This window comes from Dasypus novemcinctus, chromosome 21 (genome assembly GCF_030445035.2).
Source record: "Dasypus novemcinctus isolate mDasNov1 chromosome 21, mDasNov1.1.hap2, whole genome shotgun sequence".
Lineage (NCBI taxonomy): Eukaryota > Metazoa > Chordata > Mammalia > Cingulata > Dasypodidae > Dasypus > Dasypus novemcinctus.
Window position 1 is genome coordinate 41,179,636 of NC_080693.1, and position 17,694 is coordinate 41,197,329.

General features: G+C 40.2%; 1 protein-coding gene across 1 annotated transcript in view; it reads left to right on the forward strand.

Annotated features, from left to right (window-relative positions):
* The first annotated feature begins 5,767 nt into the window (after positions 1 to 5,767).
* TAF15 (TATA-box binding protein associated factor 15) overlaps positions 5,768 to 17,694 on the forward strand; it is a 31,331-nt gene continuing 19,404 nt past the window's right edge. Inside the window, exons 1-6 of the mRNA XM_004449430.3 lie at positions 5,768 to 5,883; positions 11,758 to 11,797; positions 13,357 to 13,408; positions 13,499 to 13,583; positions 13,667 to 13,769; positions 16,445 to 16,638. Of these exons, the coding sequence (XP_004449487.1) occupies positions 5,877 to 5,883; positions 11,758 to 11,797; positions 13,357 to 13,408; positions 13,499 to 13,583; positions 13,667 to 13,769; positions 16,445 to 16,638 (481 nt within the window). The 5' untranslated portion in view covers positions 5,768 to 5,876. The remainder of the gene's footprint in view (positions 5,884 to 11,757; positions 11,798 to 13,356; positions 13,409 to 13,498; positions 13,584 to 13,666; positions 13,770 to 16,444; positions 16,639 to 17,694) is intronic.

Genomic DNA, 17,694 nt, shown 5'->3' on the forward strand with positions numbered 1-17,694 from the left:
TAGTGAGGACATGAGATTGATTAGCTTGGGAGCCCTGAAGAGGAGGTTTTCCCTGGAGTTTGAAGTCTTTAGCTGTGGCAATTTGTATACATTATTTACCGTAGCCTCTGTGCATTTTTAGCTGTGATTCAATTACTGAAGTCCTGACTTTCTAACGATGACTTCTGTCTCTAGAAGAGAAATTTCCTCTCTGCAGCTCCTATGTGCATCCACACCTGTGGCAGTTTGATATTATTTATGAATCCCCAAAAAGAGAAAAATTATGTTTGTAAACTAGTTGTTTTCTCTGGGTGTGATACTCTTTGACTGTATTAAATTCAAAGATTTTAAGTTTACTTGATAAAAGATTAGGGCTTTGATTCGACCAAGTCAGTAGGGTGTGACTCAGGGTTGAGTCCCAACCCCCTAGGTGGGCTGACATTCACTCAAGAAGACACAAGAAAGAAAGGAAACTTTGTCAGTTTTGATCCTGAAACCCTGGCTGGGTTGGGGTGGGGAGATGAGCCATTCGCCTGATAGTTTGCCCCTGAAGAGAAAAGAGCAGCTGAGCAGCTGATAAGGCCTAGAAAGAAACAGAGCCCTACACCAGACAGATACAGGAAGCCCTGAGAGATGAGCCCTTTGCCAGACTACAGCTGAGATCAGAAGAAGCTGGGTCCACAGAGCCTTGAGAGGAAGAAGGAAGGAGAGACCAGGCAGAGATCACCAGCCATCTTGCTTGAACATGTGGCAACTGACTTTGGTGAGAAAGCAGCCTTGAGTTGGACTCTTTTAGGGCCTTGTAACTAGAAGCTTTACCCCCAAATAAATACCCTTTATAAAAACTAACAGATTTCTTGTACTTTGCATCAGCATCCTTTTGGCAGATTAACGCAATACCTCATCAGTCTGGGTCACATTCACAAATATACCTATCTACCCCCCCACACCCTCCATCCCCCATACACACGTGCACGCACACACATGTACGTGCTCATTTGAGACTAGAAAATGCAAGAACTTGAGCCAGAAAAGTCTGGGTTTGAATCTTGATTTTTTTCAACTTGCTTTGTGACTTCTGCTAGCCTTTCTGAGTTTCTGCCATTTTTAAATGGGGAACAGTAATTCCTGCCTTTTTCACCACCCTGAGTTGCAATGGTGAGCAAGCTAGACAGTAACGTCAGATTCTATTAAGTACTGGATATTGGGCACACAGACATTCATGGAATATGCACACGAGTGAGTCCACACTCGTGCACGCTCACATCTCGGCAACATATACGAGCCTGCCCCAGGACAGTCAGGGTGTACACCTCCTCACAAGACAGTGCTTTCTGGCCCAGTGCAGCCTCTTTCCCCTTATCCTTCATTTCAGTTTTACAAGACGTTGGCCTCCTCTGTTTTTTACTCACACCAGGACCCAGGGGACTTGCAAGGAGCACAATAAAAGCCTGGCCAATCTGGCACTGTGCCTCGCCCCACTTCCCTTCCACATAAAGGCTAACCGCCAAGCATCTGGGCTGAGAGGCTTGGCCAGGACCTGATCAGCATCTGCTGCTTTGCTTAACAGACCTGTTACAGGAAAGTGTCTGGTTCCTTTCTTCTACTCCAAACAGGAAGCGCCTGCACCGATGGGAGGACGGGGTAGCCTGTTCATTTACAAATATTCTCACCCACTCACCTTCCCCCTATCCAACCCCTCCCGCCTCCTGCGGCAAAGCCTCAGAGTAATTGGAGTTTGCTCTCTAGGAAGGCTAGAGGGGCACCACTCCAGGGATGCCTCAACTGGAGCAGGTGGTGGCTATTGCCTATGGCACCCAGTACAAAGTAGGCTGTCATTCTTTCAGCAAACACTCACCAAGCACTTGCTCTGTGCCCTATGAGAGGAAAAAGAAAATCCTAGATAAGGTCTTTGGGCTTGAGGAATCTACAGACAAAGGGAGAGGGAAGTCATGCTCTATTTATTTATTCATTAATTAAAATCAACTTTTCTTTTTAAAAGTTCCTACTGTTTCAGGCACTGTGCTTAGGCACTGGGGATTTAGAGATGAATTATGCAACCCAGCTGGGAAACAAATCAGCTTCCAATCGGGTATGCAAGCCTTTGATTTATGCAGTAGAACTGTGACTTCCACAGAATTTCAAAAGAGGCAAAAGATCATTGTGATCTGGTTTTTACTCTGGTCCAAGCAATATCCTCTCCTTGCTTCCCTCTTGCCTCCTATAGTCTATTCTCAAAACAGCAGCCAGAGTAATCCTGGAAAACAGGTCAGATCTTGCAGACCTTAACTCATATGTGGCTCCCTCTAATGGCTTCCCCTCTCACTCCACATAAATCCACAGTCCTTATAATGTCCCACGAGGCTCTACATCAGTGGTGGAATGGTTGGGAAGCCAAACAGGGAATGGAGGCAACCCAGAAATGATCAGTAGCAAAAAGACTCTACCAGGTATAGGTTGGAGGGACAAGAGATAAGAGGGTGGCAGGGGTGGGGTGGGGTGTCGCTGGATCCCAGGAACCAGGAGCACCAGTGGAAGCTGGAGCTACAGAGAAGACAGCTGTTACTTGAGACATCCCTGAGGCAGAGAGGGGGCAGAGAAAGAACCTTCACTTCTCCCTTTCTTCTCCCAACTATTAATAATTTCCCATCAGGCCTCCTCTTGGTTAACTGTAGCTGGGAGCTACTGGATGAGGGAATCTCTGAAACTGAAACTCAGCCTGCAGGGGTCAACTCATGTGAGAAAGCAAGCAATGGATTAGGGCAAACTGACCCAGTACCAAGAGACCTTCCCAGATAAAATTCTGCTAAAACTGATATGTCAAATGTACCTGCTCTCTTCCCTAAATATGCAGACTGAGGCCTGGATAGCAGAGGGAGAGGGAGCAGGACCCTGTAGCATGAAGAATGGCTAGGTGAAGATAATCCACAATCTGGATTTATCTACAAGGCGATGTGTGTGGGGGGGAGGGCACCAGAGTTAATTTATTTGTTGGTCCGTGGTAGAAGGACCACTGGAAAGAAGCCACAGAGCAGTGCAGATCTGGGAGGAGTTCTCCATTCAGTTTTAGGAGGACAGGGGGCACTGAGAAAAAAAACATTGGGCTGAGTCCACAGGCCTGGATGTAAGCTTGTTTCTGCCCCTGAATGGCTGTGTGAACTTGGTAAAGAATTTCACCTCCTCAAGCCTTAGTACTCTCATCTACAAAATATGGATAACAGCAATGCCTGTTTCCCAGGGCTGTCCAGAAGATTTAAGGAGATAATGAATATAGAAAGCTATAAATGTCACTCTCTTTGTCAGATTCCTCACAAGTTCCCCACTATTTTCAATTTAATGTCCAAACTCTTTAGTATGGCACATAAGGCTGGTCGGAATGTGGCTCCTGCCTACTTCTTCCTCTCTATTTATCACCATTCCCCACTCCTGCAAATCCACACAGACCGAACCATTTGCAATTCTCAGAATTTTTCTCAATCCCAATCTTTGCAAGTATAGCCCTTTTCCGGCCGGGGGCACACTATTCCTGACTTACACCCCCTGGCTAATTCCTGATCTTTCTTCAAAGCTTAGATGAAGAGACACCTCTTTCAGGAACGCTTCCTTTAACATCTCTCCACCCTTATGCAGTTGGGAAGCTTTCCTCTATATTTCCAGAGTACCCTCTGCATCCTCCAATCTTAGCAGGTTCAGCAGTTGATTGGAATCATAGATTTGTACTGTCTGTTAGGATACTGGAATCAGATTGGTGCTGTCTCTGTTAGGAGACTGCAGTTCCTGGAGGCAGGAGCTGTGCTTCCTATACTCTGTTTCCAGGGCCTTCTAATAGACTCCATTTGAGTGAAGAGTGAATGGCAGTATAGTCCTAAGGAATTCATGATAAGTAACACTTTCCTGTATTTCCCCCTTTAAAAAAAAAACAAAACAAAACCAATGAAACAAACTACCTGGACAACCCCCTCCTCCCAATAACCCAATTCTCTCCTGCTATTGCACATGCCCCTCGCCTACTCTGGGTTGTGTTCCTCGCATAATGATATACTAAATAGTTAAATGGTTTTCTGAAAGAATTCTATTTTTTTCCTCTCCCCTTGCTGGGTCATCTTGTGTCAGCTCTCCATGTATGCGGCGCAATGGCAGTACTTTCTTTCGTGCCGGGCGGCTCTCCTTGCATTGGGGCTCCTCTACGTGGGGACACCCCTGCGTGGCAGGGCACTCCTTGCGTGCATCAGCACTGCGCATGGGCCAGTTCCACACCGGTCAAGGAGGCACGGGGTTTGAACCACGGACCTCCCATGTGGTAGGCAGATGCCTTATCCATTGGGCCAAGTCCGCTTCCCTAAAATTCTATTCTTTTAACCTTTCTTGTTTAGACCTAACTAGAGGGCTCCCTGCCTAGAGTTGACGGCACAATTACTGCTGGTATAATGAGGAGAGATGATCTCTAGCCTTTTTTTCTGGCCTGAAGGCATTAGTTTGAATTTACTCCTTTCCCTCCCCCCAAATCTGCTCCTCCTCTTCTTCCCTATCACGTTGAATGACACCATTTGCTCACCTGTCAAAACAGGAAACCCAGAATTCATACCAGGCACCTCCCTCTTCCCAGCCCCTCTCACCTGAATTGATCCTGTCTGCAGACTACCTCTGATCTCTTCCCTTACCTGTATCTCCAGGAACTTTCTAAATCGAGGCCACTCTGGTCTCTCAAAGGAATTATTGCATGGGCTACCTAATTGGTCGCCCTGCTTCTAGGCACAGACTGATGTACGTTACAAGGCCTCAGCTATTTAGCCCTCTACTTTTCTGCCGTTTCCTACCACTCTCCCCTCGCAGGTAAACTCCAAACATATTGAAGTACTTGTTCCACAACTTGTCTGGAAAGCATTTTTACCTTCTATTCACTTGGTGAACTTCTGCTTATCACTTAGGGGTTGACTACAATGCCACAGAACCCTCTGGGAAATACCCTGCACTCACTCAGAGCTCTCAAAACCGCTCTAGGCGCTAGGCGTACTGCGAAAAGGTTAGGTCCAGTGGCAAGGGCGTCGGCTTAACAGGGTTCGAATTCCACCTAGTACCAGCGATTATTTTCTCACCCGTAACATGGGGATACTATTTCATCAGTCCGTTGTGAAAATTAAATGAAATGATGAAAGGCGTCTGGCAATTAGAGTTTGATATTATTACAACACTGAAAACTAAAGCTCGACCCTCTTCTCCCCAACACACATTCTCTGGGCCAGGTTTGCATGTGATTTCGATTTAAGGAACGCTTTTGTTCCGGTATCACTTTGTGGTCTATTTCTCACCTAACAAGGTAGTTACAACAGACTGGGTACCCAAGCTCACCAGCTTTTCCTTTCCCGAGCTCGCGACTCCGAACGCCCCCCGGTGGCTCAAGCTCTCCGCCCCAAACACGGAGCGAACTAAGGCATACCGTTCGAAATTTTAGGGGGAGAAAGGGCTTTTCTAACCAATAGCCTGTTATAAGGTCTCTCCCCTGTCGCTACCTAACTTCGAACTCTATCAGACCCAACAGAGTGAGAAACAGGATTGTAATTAGGCCGGAGTGAGCACATTCCCGTCCTCCCCCTTCCTGACAGCGGCATTGGTACTTTCTCTTTTCGATTCCCTCTCAATAATGGTAGCGCTCGCGGAGGGGAGAACAGAGAGGATTCTGAAGTCCTCAGGATTCAGAGGCTAGTACTAGTATCGAATCACCCCTGCTGGCATGGAGCTGTGGTACCGCCCACTGTCCTCTGATTGGCTGCCGAGGCCCCGCAGTCGTGCTCAGCCCGCCTAGCTGCCCTCAGTAGAGCTCCGGCCGCTGCGCCGCCTGGCTTTGGTATTCCTTGTTCTCGGCGGGCTTTGGGGGCTTCGCGCCGCGGCCGTTAGTCATGTCGGGTAGGTGACTCCTTCAGTGAGCAACGGCAGCGGCGAGAAGGGGCCTGGCGGGGTCGGGCCGTGTTCCCGCCTATCGGAGGGCCCCGAGGGAAAGCCCCCGGCCTGAGGGAGGTTTGGGGTGGGGGGGCGGCCGCCGCCGCCGCCATATTGGACTGGAGGGACGCACGATCCCAACGTTCTCGGTCTGCATATCACCGCGGAACCGCTGCGGGCTCCTTCACTTGGGCCAGTGCTTGGAGCCTGAGGAGAGGTGCCCCTCGCGGGGGAGGGTGTGTGTGAGTCGGGGGGCGGAGGCCGTCTACGGCGTCTTGGGGGCGGGGGGGGGGCAGTGATTAGAGCATCAGCCTGAGAGAATCGGTGCTTCTGGTTCTCCGCTCCGCCTCCGATTTTTCAGCGAGGCCTCGGGCCAGTCATCTCGCCGCCTCCTACCTCAGTTTCCCCATCCGTGAAGTGGAGCTGGGCCTTCCTGACTCACCCATTCATCAGGTGGGGGCTTTGACGCTCTGGGAGCCCTTTTAAAGTACGTTGCCTTATACAAGATCGTACTTAGAGTCATTCTCTTTGCAGTAACCACCCAGATTCGAGTTGGGGGTGTTTGCATATAATTCAGCTTCCTCTTCACCCTCCTCTGCCATTCTCCCCTCTGCAATTATTTATTTTTTTGCAAGAGTGTGAAAGTGAGCCTTTTCTATTATTGATAGATTCTGTAGTTATATGTGATATTTCCTTTAAGACATGGAGACCAAAGGAAAGACATTTCTTTCTCCCACGAGACAGTTAAATTGGCAGAGATCACTCCTTGTGTGGAAGAGGAAAAAGAAGCATTGGACTCTTTAGGACAGCTTGTTTAGATCCTGCTAAACCAGAATATAAAGTTTGCAACATGGATGACCTCTTGATTCTACAGTCCTAACTGACCACACAGGTCCTCTTTATGTATGTTGAACTACATAACAGGTTGCTTAGACCCCAGGTATCCACTTGCTAAATCATGAGAGTTAGATGTTACTTTTCAGGTAGAAAAGCAGAATATTTCTTTGAAGCCACATAGTTGGGGTGAAAATATGTCTGGTGGAAGTCTGTTGCATTTTTTGGGAAGGGAACTGGTATTAAAAAACAACCCCCCTCCCCCCCCAAAAAAGACATAAAAACAGTAACCCAGTCTTGCAGAAGGATTGAAATGTGTGACAGAAAGGAAGCAGCAGACTTGAGAAGAGTCCTAATATACATGGTGCACAGGCTTTCGATTAACTGATGTTAAGGAGCCAGGATATTGATCTCTTAATTTTTTTGATCTAAGAGACTGAATATACTCCTTTCAATTTCTGTTTATTGTTGCTTAAACAGGGAATAATTTCTTACCCCAAAGTAGACAGTAGTACAACATCTTTTATTAGGTGCATCATTTGCAGTGAAGTCTGTTAAAGCTCACAGAAAGACATTCCAAAGTTGAGTAACCTGCCCATAGTTTGAAACAAACAAACAAACATACATAGCATTTCTGCCCTCATGACAAAGGTGTCAAGGATATAGTGTTACTAAAAACATAATATTTGGTATAAAACAATAGTTTGTTTTTGTAAGACTGGGTAGTTTTTATTCAAATGGAAAATTAGGTTCTAGGGGCTTACTATTTGTAAAATTCAGTCTTTTCAGTATGCCATTAGTGTATGAGATGGTTTACCCATTAGTATGATTTTCAAATCACCAAGACACCTTTTTTAAATGTTGAGATTGGCTTTCATATGGGAAAAGGACTACTTTATAGTTCCTTATTTCTAAATTAATATTCATTTTAGTAAAGCAAGAATCTTTGAGTACTTAATCTTGTTATACTATACATTTTATAACAGATATAAACAATTAATGCCATTAACAAACTTAGTTACGCCCTTTAAACATCCTAATTGCATTTATAATTTATCATATTGACACAACCGCTCCAAATGCTTGACAATGGCAGACTTATAAAACTAACTAAAAATACATAAGCACTTAAGTAAGCGATAAATCAAAATTTTATGTACTCTAAATCACACTCTAAATATGGATTATCTGACACCTTTCAAATTAAAATACTTCTCATTATCGTAATTTGGCAGACCAAGATAACTTGAAAATCCTCCTTCTACAAACACCTAAAAATGCAAGAAATTACAAAAAAGGGAGGGAAAGTCCCAAGTGTCAAAAATGAACTAGGAACTAGCACGGTAAGCATAGAGCTAATTGGACCGCTGGCCTGGAGAGTGTGGCATAGGTCTCAGTATTTAGAGACTTGGGTCTTAATGCCCATGTAACTATATGCAGACAGGAAAGGAAGCCTTGTGGCAATTAGAGCCAGGTAATGGGAACTGAGATCTTTCCATAAAACATGGATGTTAGAAGGGCATATTTTCGGTGAAAACATTAAGGGGAAAACACTCCCACCAGTATAAGTTAACAAGAAAGCCTAGACTGAGTGAAAAAATGTTTTTCCTGAGAAAGACTTGGGGCTTGTGCTTCTCACAGTTTGGGTGTTCATTTATACTACTTATGGGATCCAGGAAACAGAAGGCCAAGAAATTAACATAGAAATTGGTCTGGGTTGGCATTACCCTTGGGTTCCTGGCAGAAACAAATGGAAAACCTTTTCTGGAGGAAATTTCTTTCGCCTAGGCCACAGGGACTCAGAAAAAAATAGGCATTGTAAAAGATGATGAGTTCACAGTAAGAAAATGCAGAACTCAGGAAACAATTCACCAAAATGAGTGATAAACAGGATTAGATCCCCTAATAGATAATCTGGTAGAGAATACTACAATTTGTGTGTAAAATTGTTAAAAACTTAAAAGAAGGTATCATCCTTAAGACCATGTAGAAAAAAGACTAGGTTTGAAAAAGAACCAAGTATACCTTCTAGACATGGAAAAAGTAGATAAGCTGAATAGAATATGGACCCAGTAGAAGAACTAATTAGCAAAGTGGAAGATAGGTGTGATCTAATTACCCAGAATTCAATTTGGAAAGATAAGGAGATACAAAATGAAAGATTAAGAAACATGGGAAATAGATTAAGTCCTGTCACACATCAAATAGGAGTTCTAGTAGGAGAAAATGAGAATCAGTAGTCAAAGAGGGGAAGCTGATTTGGCCCAATGGATGGGGCATCTGCCTACCACATGGGAGGTCCAAGGTTCAAGCCCAGGGCCTCCTGTCCACATGCAGTGCTGATGCACTCAAGGAGTGCAGTGCCACGACACCCCTGCGTAGGGGAGTCCCACGCGCAAGGAGTGCGGCCCATAAGGAGAGCCACCCAGCGCAAAAAAAAAAGTGCAGCCTGCCCCGGAAGGGTGCTGCACAGACGGAGAGCTGACGCAGCAAGATGATGCAACAAAAAGAGACACAGGTTCCAGGTGCCGCTGACAAGAATACAGGCGGACACAGAAGAACACACAGTGAATGGACACAGAGCAGACAACGGGGCGGGGCAAGGAAGGGGAGAGAAATAAATTTTAAAAACTTGAAAAAAAAATTGTCAGAAAGTAGTTGGGAATTATCAGAATTAATGAAAGATGTTTCTTCAAGCAGGAAGCACTAGTCTCAAACATGAGACATAAATTCATACCTGGACATAGTGATGTGTATTTGCAGATTATGAAATACCAATAACCTACAAGTGGAAAAAGAAAGGAACAAGAAATATTGAAAGCAAAGAAATGGAGAAAGATTAAAGATACCAACCAAAAGGAAGATTGTTTAGTTTTGTTACCATGCAAAATAAGGTTTGGCCATTTGTAGAGATAGTTATGTTAACAGGAAATTCACAAGAAGATATAATACCTGTGCTTTGTACCTAATAGTATAGCTCAAAGTGTAGAAAGCAAAAAATGACTGGAAAAATTGAACAAATCCACAGTTAAAGGGGGAGATTTGGAACACACCTCTTTGAGTAACAGATAAAGCAGACCAAACATTAGTAAGAATGAGATATAAATAATCATAATCTTAAGGATATACAGAATTTATTCAACAATTAGAATATAATTCTGTTTAAGCACTTAAGGGACAGTTATCAGGGACAAAAAGCAAATAGGAACATTGAGAGTATGATTTCTAACTGAAATGGGATATACTAGAGGTTAACACCAAAAAGAGTGCTTTATATTTGGAAATTTAAAAGCACTTTTAATTCATTTAAAAGTACTAAACGATCTGTAGACCTAGTCACAAGACTTGTGTGTCAGGTACTCTCAGAATGAACAATTGTTAAATAACACGTACAAATTGATTTTCACTGGTAAATATAAAACATGTCCACTTTATCACTCAAGTATTTGTACTAAGGACCTCAGTATGCTTACTTCTTTATCTTTTCCTGGAGTTTTAAAGTCAGCCAGCTAAAGGAATCAATTACAGTTTCAGGAGGCCTGCAGTGACTGGGTTAAGATTTGAGACAACTCTGGTGTAGGTCTGTACTTTTAGGATAATTTTATTGGTGCTAAAAACAAATATATTGAGAGTGTCTCTGTAATTGGGAGAGCCAGCCCACATCCCTTTGGAATGTAGTTTAACCTAAAGCTCCATGCAACGCAGGATATCTTAAATTTTACTCATATATATATATATATTTCCCATAACCTTTTTCAGTTTCTGATATGAGTGAAGCTAATTTCCTTCACTATTTGATGAATGCAGCTAATCTCTATGGTCCTTTCATATTTTTCTTGCTTGCTTATTAGCTTCACCTCTAGTAATTTGATTATCATGGGTGTAGCAGTGATGCACAATTTTTTCTTTTTCATTTCAGGTACTTTATGCCTACCATATGCATAGAAATTGTGTCAGGATTTAATGTTCAGATTATTTTTGATTGGAGATCTTTACTAAAACACTGCTGAAAAGTGGCAAATTTGATGTCACCTGCTTATACAACTAGTGGCAGTGTTCTCATATTGTAGCTTTATATGGGTTGAATGACAAAATCACTGATTTAATTTGATTTTTGGTGGGTTTTCAGAACATTTTGTCAACAGTGATTTTGTTTCAAACTGGGTAAGGTTGGGCCTAACAGTCATCAGTTTAAAGCTCTCAGAAGTCAGTCATTTTTTTTTGCAATTTTAAGACTTTCATATGAAATTAATAAAAAACTTAGGCTATTTCTTTGACTCTTGAGTAGAAACCTAAAAAAAAGGATCGAACATCTTCAGGATTTCATATAAAATTTTGAAGTGCTCAAAACTCATAGTTCAAATTTCTTTTGACAATTTATGCCTTCCTTGGTAGTTTTTTATTGCTAAAATGGAAGCAAGAAGCAGATATTCTGATTCGGTAGACCCTAAAGCTTGGTGTAGGAAGGAATTAAGCAACCAACTCAGCTGCTCTTTACCAAGTCTTTGAAGATCCTTTGTTGCTGCAGAGAGCCAAAGCAGTCTAATACCAAGGAATGGTGTGGGTTTGGGGTGGGGTCTAGGATGTGCAAGTGCATGTATTCCTGGGATTTATCTTGTCAGAATTCATATCTTTTTGGTTGTGGATAGTTGTAATGTATATTTTGTGTATAAAGATAATAGAGCTTGAAGTTTTGAGTTTTTAAGAAGGGTGTGTTTTCATTGCTTGTTTCACACTTGTTCACTTGGTTCTTGTGACTGTTCGCATACATTTGTAGGCTACTAGTTTTCAAAGATATAATTACTACAAAAAGCAAATACTGTCTGTACAGATTTCTTTTTGCATAGTATTTTTTCCTTTTTTTGCGTAGTATTTTTAAAACTCCTGATTTTTCTTTCTGCAATTAGTTTTTATAATCTTAAAGCATTTCATCTAGGAGAGGTAAAGTCAGCCTTTGAGGGAAGCATAATTTTAAATAAGATTTTAAATTCTTTTTATGTGTTTTAGATTCTGGAAGTTATGGTCAGTCTGGGGGTGAGCAACAAAGGTAAAGTATACATACAATTTAATAATATACTGTGAAAGGGTGGAACTGAGAAATAACGGTGAATTTTATCAGGCTTCCCTCTTGAGTCTTGGTATCTAAATGCCTTAAGAGAATGATATATTAGCTCTTAACAGGGGTAAGAAAGTTGACCTGTGTAAATAAGTGATGTAAAGATTTCTTCTTTTTTTAGACTCTTTATATCAATATAGATGCCTCCTAAGAGATTAAAACAAATCTCAGAGGTATTATAAAGATTATGTTTTCTTCAGGAAATTTCTTAGAAGAAACATAATTAAAAGAATTTAAGCAATTGAACTATAACAGGTTCTTAGAAAAAACATTTTTTTGGTGATATATAATATGCCAATGTGTTTATTTTAAAGCAGATTTTCTTAAAGCACTATAAATTCTTAAAAATTCTTACCATGCTCACAATCAAAAGAAGTCTCTTTTGGTAAATGTGTACTACAGTAGGCTTGTCCTGCTTACATGTACAGCTTTCAACTTAAACCATAATATTTTGCAGTTGAGTATGATGTATTCATAATATCGCAGATATATTTTATCATCAGATTGTAAGTTTTGTGATAATAAACCTGATTTCATGTTTCTATTATAGAGTAGTGTTCATAGTGTAGGCATCTGGCATGTTTATGCATTGAAATACATATATTTTTAAAATATACTTAAATTTTTTAAAAAAGATATTAGATTACAGAAATATTTTTAAAAGTTAAGGAATTCTTCTAGCACCTTATTACTCTAAAATAATAAAAGTTTTTTTTTTGCAAATAAATGCTTTATTTTTTATTTTAAAAGATATATTTTCAGAAAGATTCTGATAGTGCTTATCTTCTTTACATTAAAGAAAAATCATACGAAGAAACATGTATTCATTCAGTCAACAAATGCTTAAACTCCTGTTATGTGTAAGGCTCATCCAGGACACTGGGGATATGATATTTTTTTCTCTGATAGGTGCTCTGAAGATATACATGCTTGTAATTACCAAGGCATTGACTGTGTTAAAGACAGAGCTGAGACAGGTGGAAGTAATTTGTCAAAATTGTTAACTAAATTGGGGAGCAGATGTAGCTTAGTGGTTGAGCACCTGCTTCCCATGTACAAGGTCACGGGTTCAATCCCAGTACCTCCTTAAAAAACATTGTTAAATAAATTGAGTAAAAAGTTATTTTTCTGTCTGAGGTATTTTTATGAGCCTTGCCATGTAGGTTCTCCCCCCTGCCCCCAAAAGCATAATTCTCTTGGGCTCAGATGAAGCTGTTTATTTTTGGGGAGATTGCTGAAGCAAAGCAAAACTTTTGGTTTTGAAGAGGTCCGTTTGGCTTTGAAGATGTCTGGGAGTGACTTCATTTATGTCTGTAACAAGTCATTGGCCATTACCTTTTAATTTAGACTTAAAAGACAGGCAGATTGACAAATTTTCAGAAAAGAAACTTGTATTTGAGTTGAAAGTTAAAAAAATGAAGACAGGATTCTTCATTGGAACTTGTAAATTCTGGCACATTTCTTTCAAATATTACGTATTTCTTTTATAGTTATTCTTCCTATGGAAATCAAGGCAACCAAGGCTATGGACAAGTACCACAAGTAGGTTGAAATATATAAACTGCATTCTTCATAAGTAATTATTTTTATCTTCAGCATGTGATGAAACTTGAATATTTACCTAAATTTCAGAGCTATTCTGGCTATGGGCAAACAACTGATTCCTCATATGGACAGAACTATGGCGGCTATTCCAGTTATGGACAAAGCCAATCAGGTTGGACTGGTTTGTTAAATTTGCTATTTTAGAGATTAAAAAATCAGCACCCATACTAAATGATATACCCATCCAATCTTTAGGTTATTCACAGTCCTATGGTGGTTATGAGAATCAAAAGCAGAGCTCATATGGCCAGCAATCTTATAATAACCAGGGACAGCAAAACACGGAACCAACAGGAGGGTAAGGAAATAATAAAAGTACTGAGAATGTGTTGGAATATGAAGATAATAGTTTGAGTCTTAATCAGATTTCACCAACAAATTCCTAGCTTTAAACATTTTTTTTCAGAAAACTTTTGATGGAGTGTGAGTTTCACAATTTTATGTTACGGGGAATCTACATATTAACACAGTAATTGCCATTTGATTCTTATAATTTTTTTGTAAAGTTAATGTTTAACGGTAAGTGAATGTATGTACTTTAAATATTAGAAAAGTTTGAATGTTTGCTTTTCACATGAGATTAAATAAAATCCTGCCTACAGACTGAGACTTTTTTTTAAAAGATTAATTTTTTTAATTTACTCCCCCCGCCCCCGATTTTTTTGCACTTGCTCTCTGCTCTCTGTGTTTGCTGTGTGCTCTCTGTGTCTGCTCATCTTCTCTTTAGGAGGCACCAGGAACTGAACCTGGGACCTCCCATGTGGTAAAGAGGCACTCAGTCACTTCAGCCACTTAAGCTCCCTGCTTTGTTCTCTCTCATTGTCTTTTGATTTTGTGTCTCTTTGTTGCTTCATCTTGTGCCAGCTTGCTGTGCCTGCCCATCGTACCAGCTTGCTGTATTGCTCATCTTCTCCTGGAGGCACTGGGAACCAAACTCAGGACCTCCCATGTGGTAGGCAGGAGCTCAGTCTTTTGAGCCACATCCACTTCCCTAGACTGAGACTTCTTGATGCCTACCTTTGTATTTCGATTTTACTTTTCAACAGATTTGACTGAGTTATCTTTTCAGGGACAAGAAAATTAGTATTTTATTTTATTTCTTTTTATTATTTTTATTTTAAAGCCAAGACCTATCCACATTTGTGTCAGGGACCCTAAAATATGGTTTTTTGTTTGTTAGTTTGGGGGTAATTTAGCTGGGTGAATATTTACCAACAGGCTTACAGGTTTTATGAAAAGTTCGTTTTTTTTTTCCTTCAGATTCGAAGATCCTGCATGTACATACATACATATATATGTATGTGTAGTTTTTTTTTTTTTTTTTGAGGTACCAGGGGTCAGGAATTGAACTTGGAACTTGTACGTGGGAAGCTGGCACTCAACCACCAAGTCACATCAGCTCCCTGAGTTGGTTTTTTTGTTTGTTGTTCATTTTTGTTTTTTTCAGGAGGCACTGGGAACCAAACCCCAGACATCGTGTGGGAGGTGGGATCTCAACCGCTTAAGCCACATCCACTCCCTTATGCTTTTGCATTACCTGACTTAATTGATCCTCAGACACCGCTGTGAGATGTTAGTCATTACCCCCAATTTTTTTTTTAATTTAGTTTTTTTTAGGAGGTACCAGGGATTGAACCCAGGACCTCATATATAGGAAGCAGGTGCTCAACCAACTGAGCTACTTTGCTTCCCTCATTACCCCCATTTTACAGAAGTAAAGAGAGGTTGTCAAAATTACAGTAAAGCTGGTCAAGGTATACAGCTGAAAATTGAGGCAGAAATGGAGATCTCTAATGCTTTCTCTATTCCAAGTGGAATTCAGTTACATGAAAGCATTAGGGTAAGATTTGTTAGGTCACATTGCCAGGCTTGCAGACTGAAAAGTAGAAAGTAGAGTAAAATGTAGGGACTATTATTATCCAGAAGGCATGCTAGATTAGGAATAATAACTCTTCAAGCCCTGCTGGTTAGTTTTAAATTTAAAGAGAATCCCTTTATAAGATGCGTTTATGGATTCATTACACATAAATGTAGGCCAAAGACAAATGATAGGTTGGTATTGACAGCCATTTTAACATGAAGTACTAAGGTTCTTACTGCTGCTATGTTGTGTTTTGAATAGTGGCTTGGGGAACATACTGATCTTTATTAGATTGTTTTGATCCTCTGATGAAGACTAAGATGTGAGAGTTATGAGAACTTTTTTGTCAAACCTTTTATTTTTAAGTAAACCTACAGAACTCAAGTTAAAGTGTTACCTTTTCACATTCCTACTCTGAGAGGAAATGAGTAATACAGTCATATTGCTCAGAATGTACATAGTAGTGTTCCATTAGAATTGCCAGTAATAAGAAAATGATCTCAATACTTGATGGAATTATTTTTAGATTAAAAAATGGCATCACAAAGCAAGTTACTTCTTACTCACCAGACTTAAATATTACTGTTTTCTAAAGTTTACTTTCATTGAGGTTGTTTGATTTAGTATACTGTAAGTTCCAAAGATAGTTTAAAAGAATAATTCTAGAAATATTTCAAGGGGTGACATTGTTAAAAATTTAATGTATAAGAAGTCTTTCAGTGTAACTATTAAAAGGACTCAGCACTCATTGTGGCATGTTTATTAAAGAATCAGGTGTATTACTATACTTTGTGGCATCTTTCACTTTTTAAAAAAAATTCAATAATACAGTGACACAACCGTAGTGATTTCTAGTCACTACAGATTTTAAAGGTACATATGATTTTTCTCGTAATGTGGCACCTCTTCAATAATAGTTAAATTTTCATTTGAAGGGCTTTCCATTGGTAATAAGAAAACTTTAGAGGTAAAGGAATTAAATAATTTCCATGAGAAAATTGTATTAAATATGGTTGAGTTCTAGCTGTTTGGGCCCCTCAGTTTCAGTTGGGTTGCTAAGGGATAAATATAGTTCACCTATAAAATCTCTCAAGTTCTTGATTTCTCTTTAGCCAAGGTGGAAGAGCGCCTTCATATGACCAGTCAGACTATGGTCAGCAAGAGTCATATGACCAGCAGTCAGGCTATGATCAACATCAAGGCTCATATGATGAGCAATCAAATTATGATCAGCAGCATGATTCCTATAATCAAAACCAGCAGTCCTACCATTCACAAAGGGAAAATTACAGCCACCACACACAAGGTAAGATATACCAACCTTTATTTTCTTTTTTTTTCTCAGAATTACTTGCATATTGAGTTTTGGATTAAAAAGTCGTTATAAAAATTTGAGGTGATGAACATATGTTCTCTCTTGTGGCTATCAAAGCTAGTTTATTAGATTTCCATTTCTGAATTTCTTGGAGACTCCTAAATGGTCGCATGACTTTCTAATGGTTGATGACATTGATTTCCTTTGTTGCCCTGGGGAACTCTGGTCATCTGACAATGTTACTCCTACCATTTCCTTTTGGTGATGGTGGCATATTTGATTTGGGGAGATTATATCCTATATTTACCCTCTCTAACTCTTTCTAGTTCTTTCCTTTTGTTTTCCCATAGCACTTTGTATATGTCACTGATATTTAGGAATTAGTCCATGCCATGAAAATGAATGCTTCAAGGGCAAGGATCCTGACTTATTCACATATTTTTTTCTTTATTAGAGAAGGTGCGCTTTTATAGAAAATCATGCATAAAATACAGGGTTCCCATATACCACCCCACCACCAACATTTTGCACTGGAACATTTATTACAAGTGATGATAGCCCGTTTTTGTAATTGTACTATTAAAGTTCATGGTTATCTTAGGATTCACTGTGTAGTGTGGTTCCATGGATTTAAAAAAAAATTATTGTTATATATACACTCTGACATTTCCGCTTTTAATCTTATTCAGATATATATCATTTTTGTACCTTGAGTACCTAGCTTAGGGCTTGGTTCATTGTAATTGCTCAATAAATGTGTGTGGAATAACTGAATGAATAAATAAGTGAGAGTAAAAGTGGAAGCTTATTTACCGAATGTCTTCTCTCAGTTTGAAAATTCAATTCTTTTTTTTTTTAAGAAAGTATATTTATTTATTTAAAAAAGATTTATTTATTTTTTCAGTCCCCTTCCCTCCCCACCCCGGTTGTCTGTTCTCTGTGTCTATTTGCTGCGTCGTCTTTGTCCGCTTCCGTTGTTGTCAGCAGCACGGGAATCTGTTTCTTTTTGTTGTGTCATCCTGTTGTGTTCTCCATGTGTGTGGCACC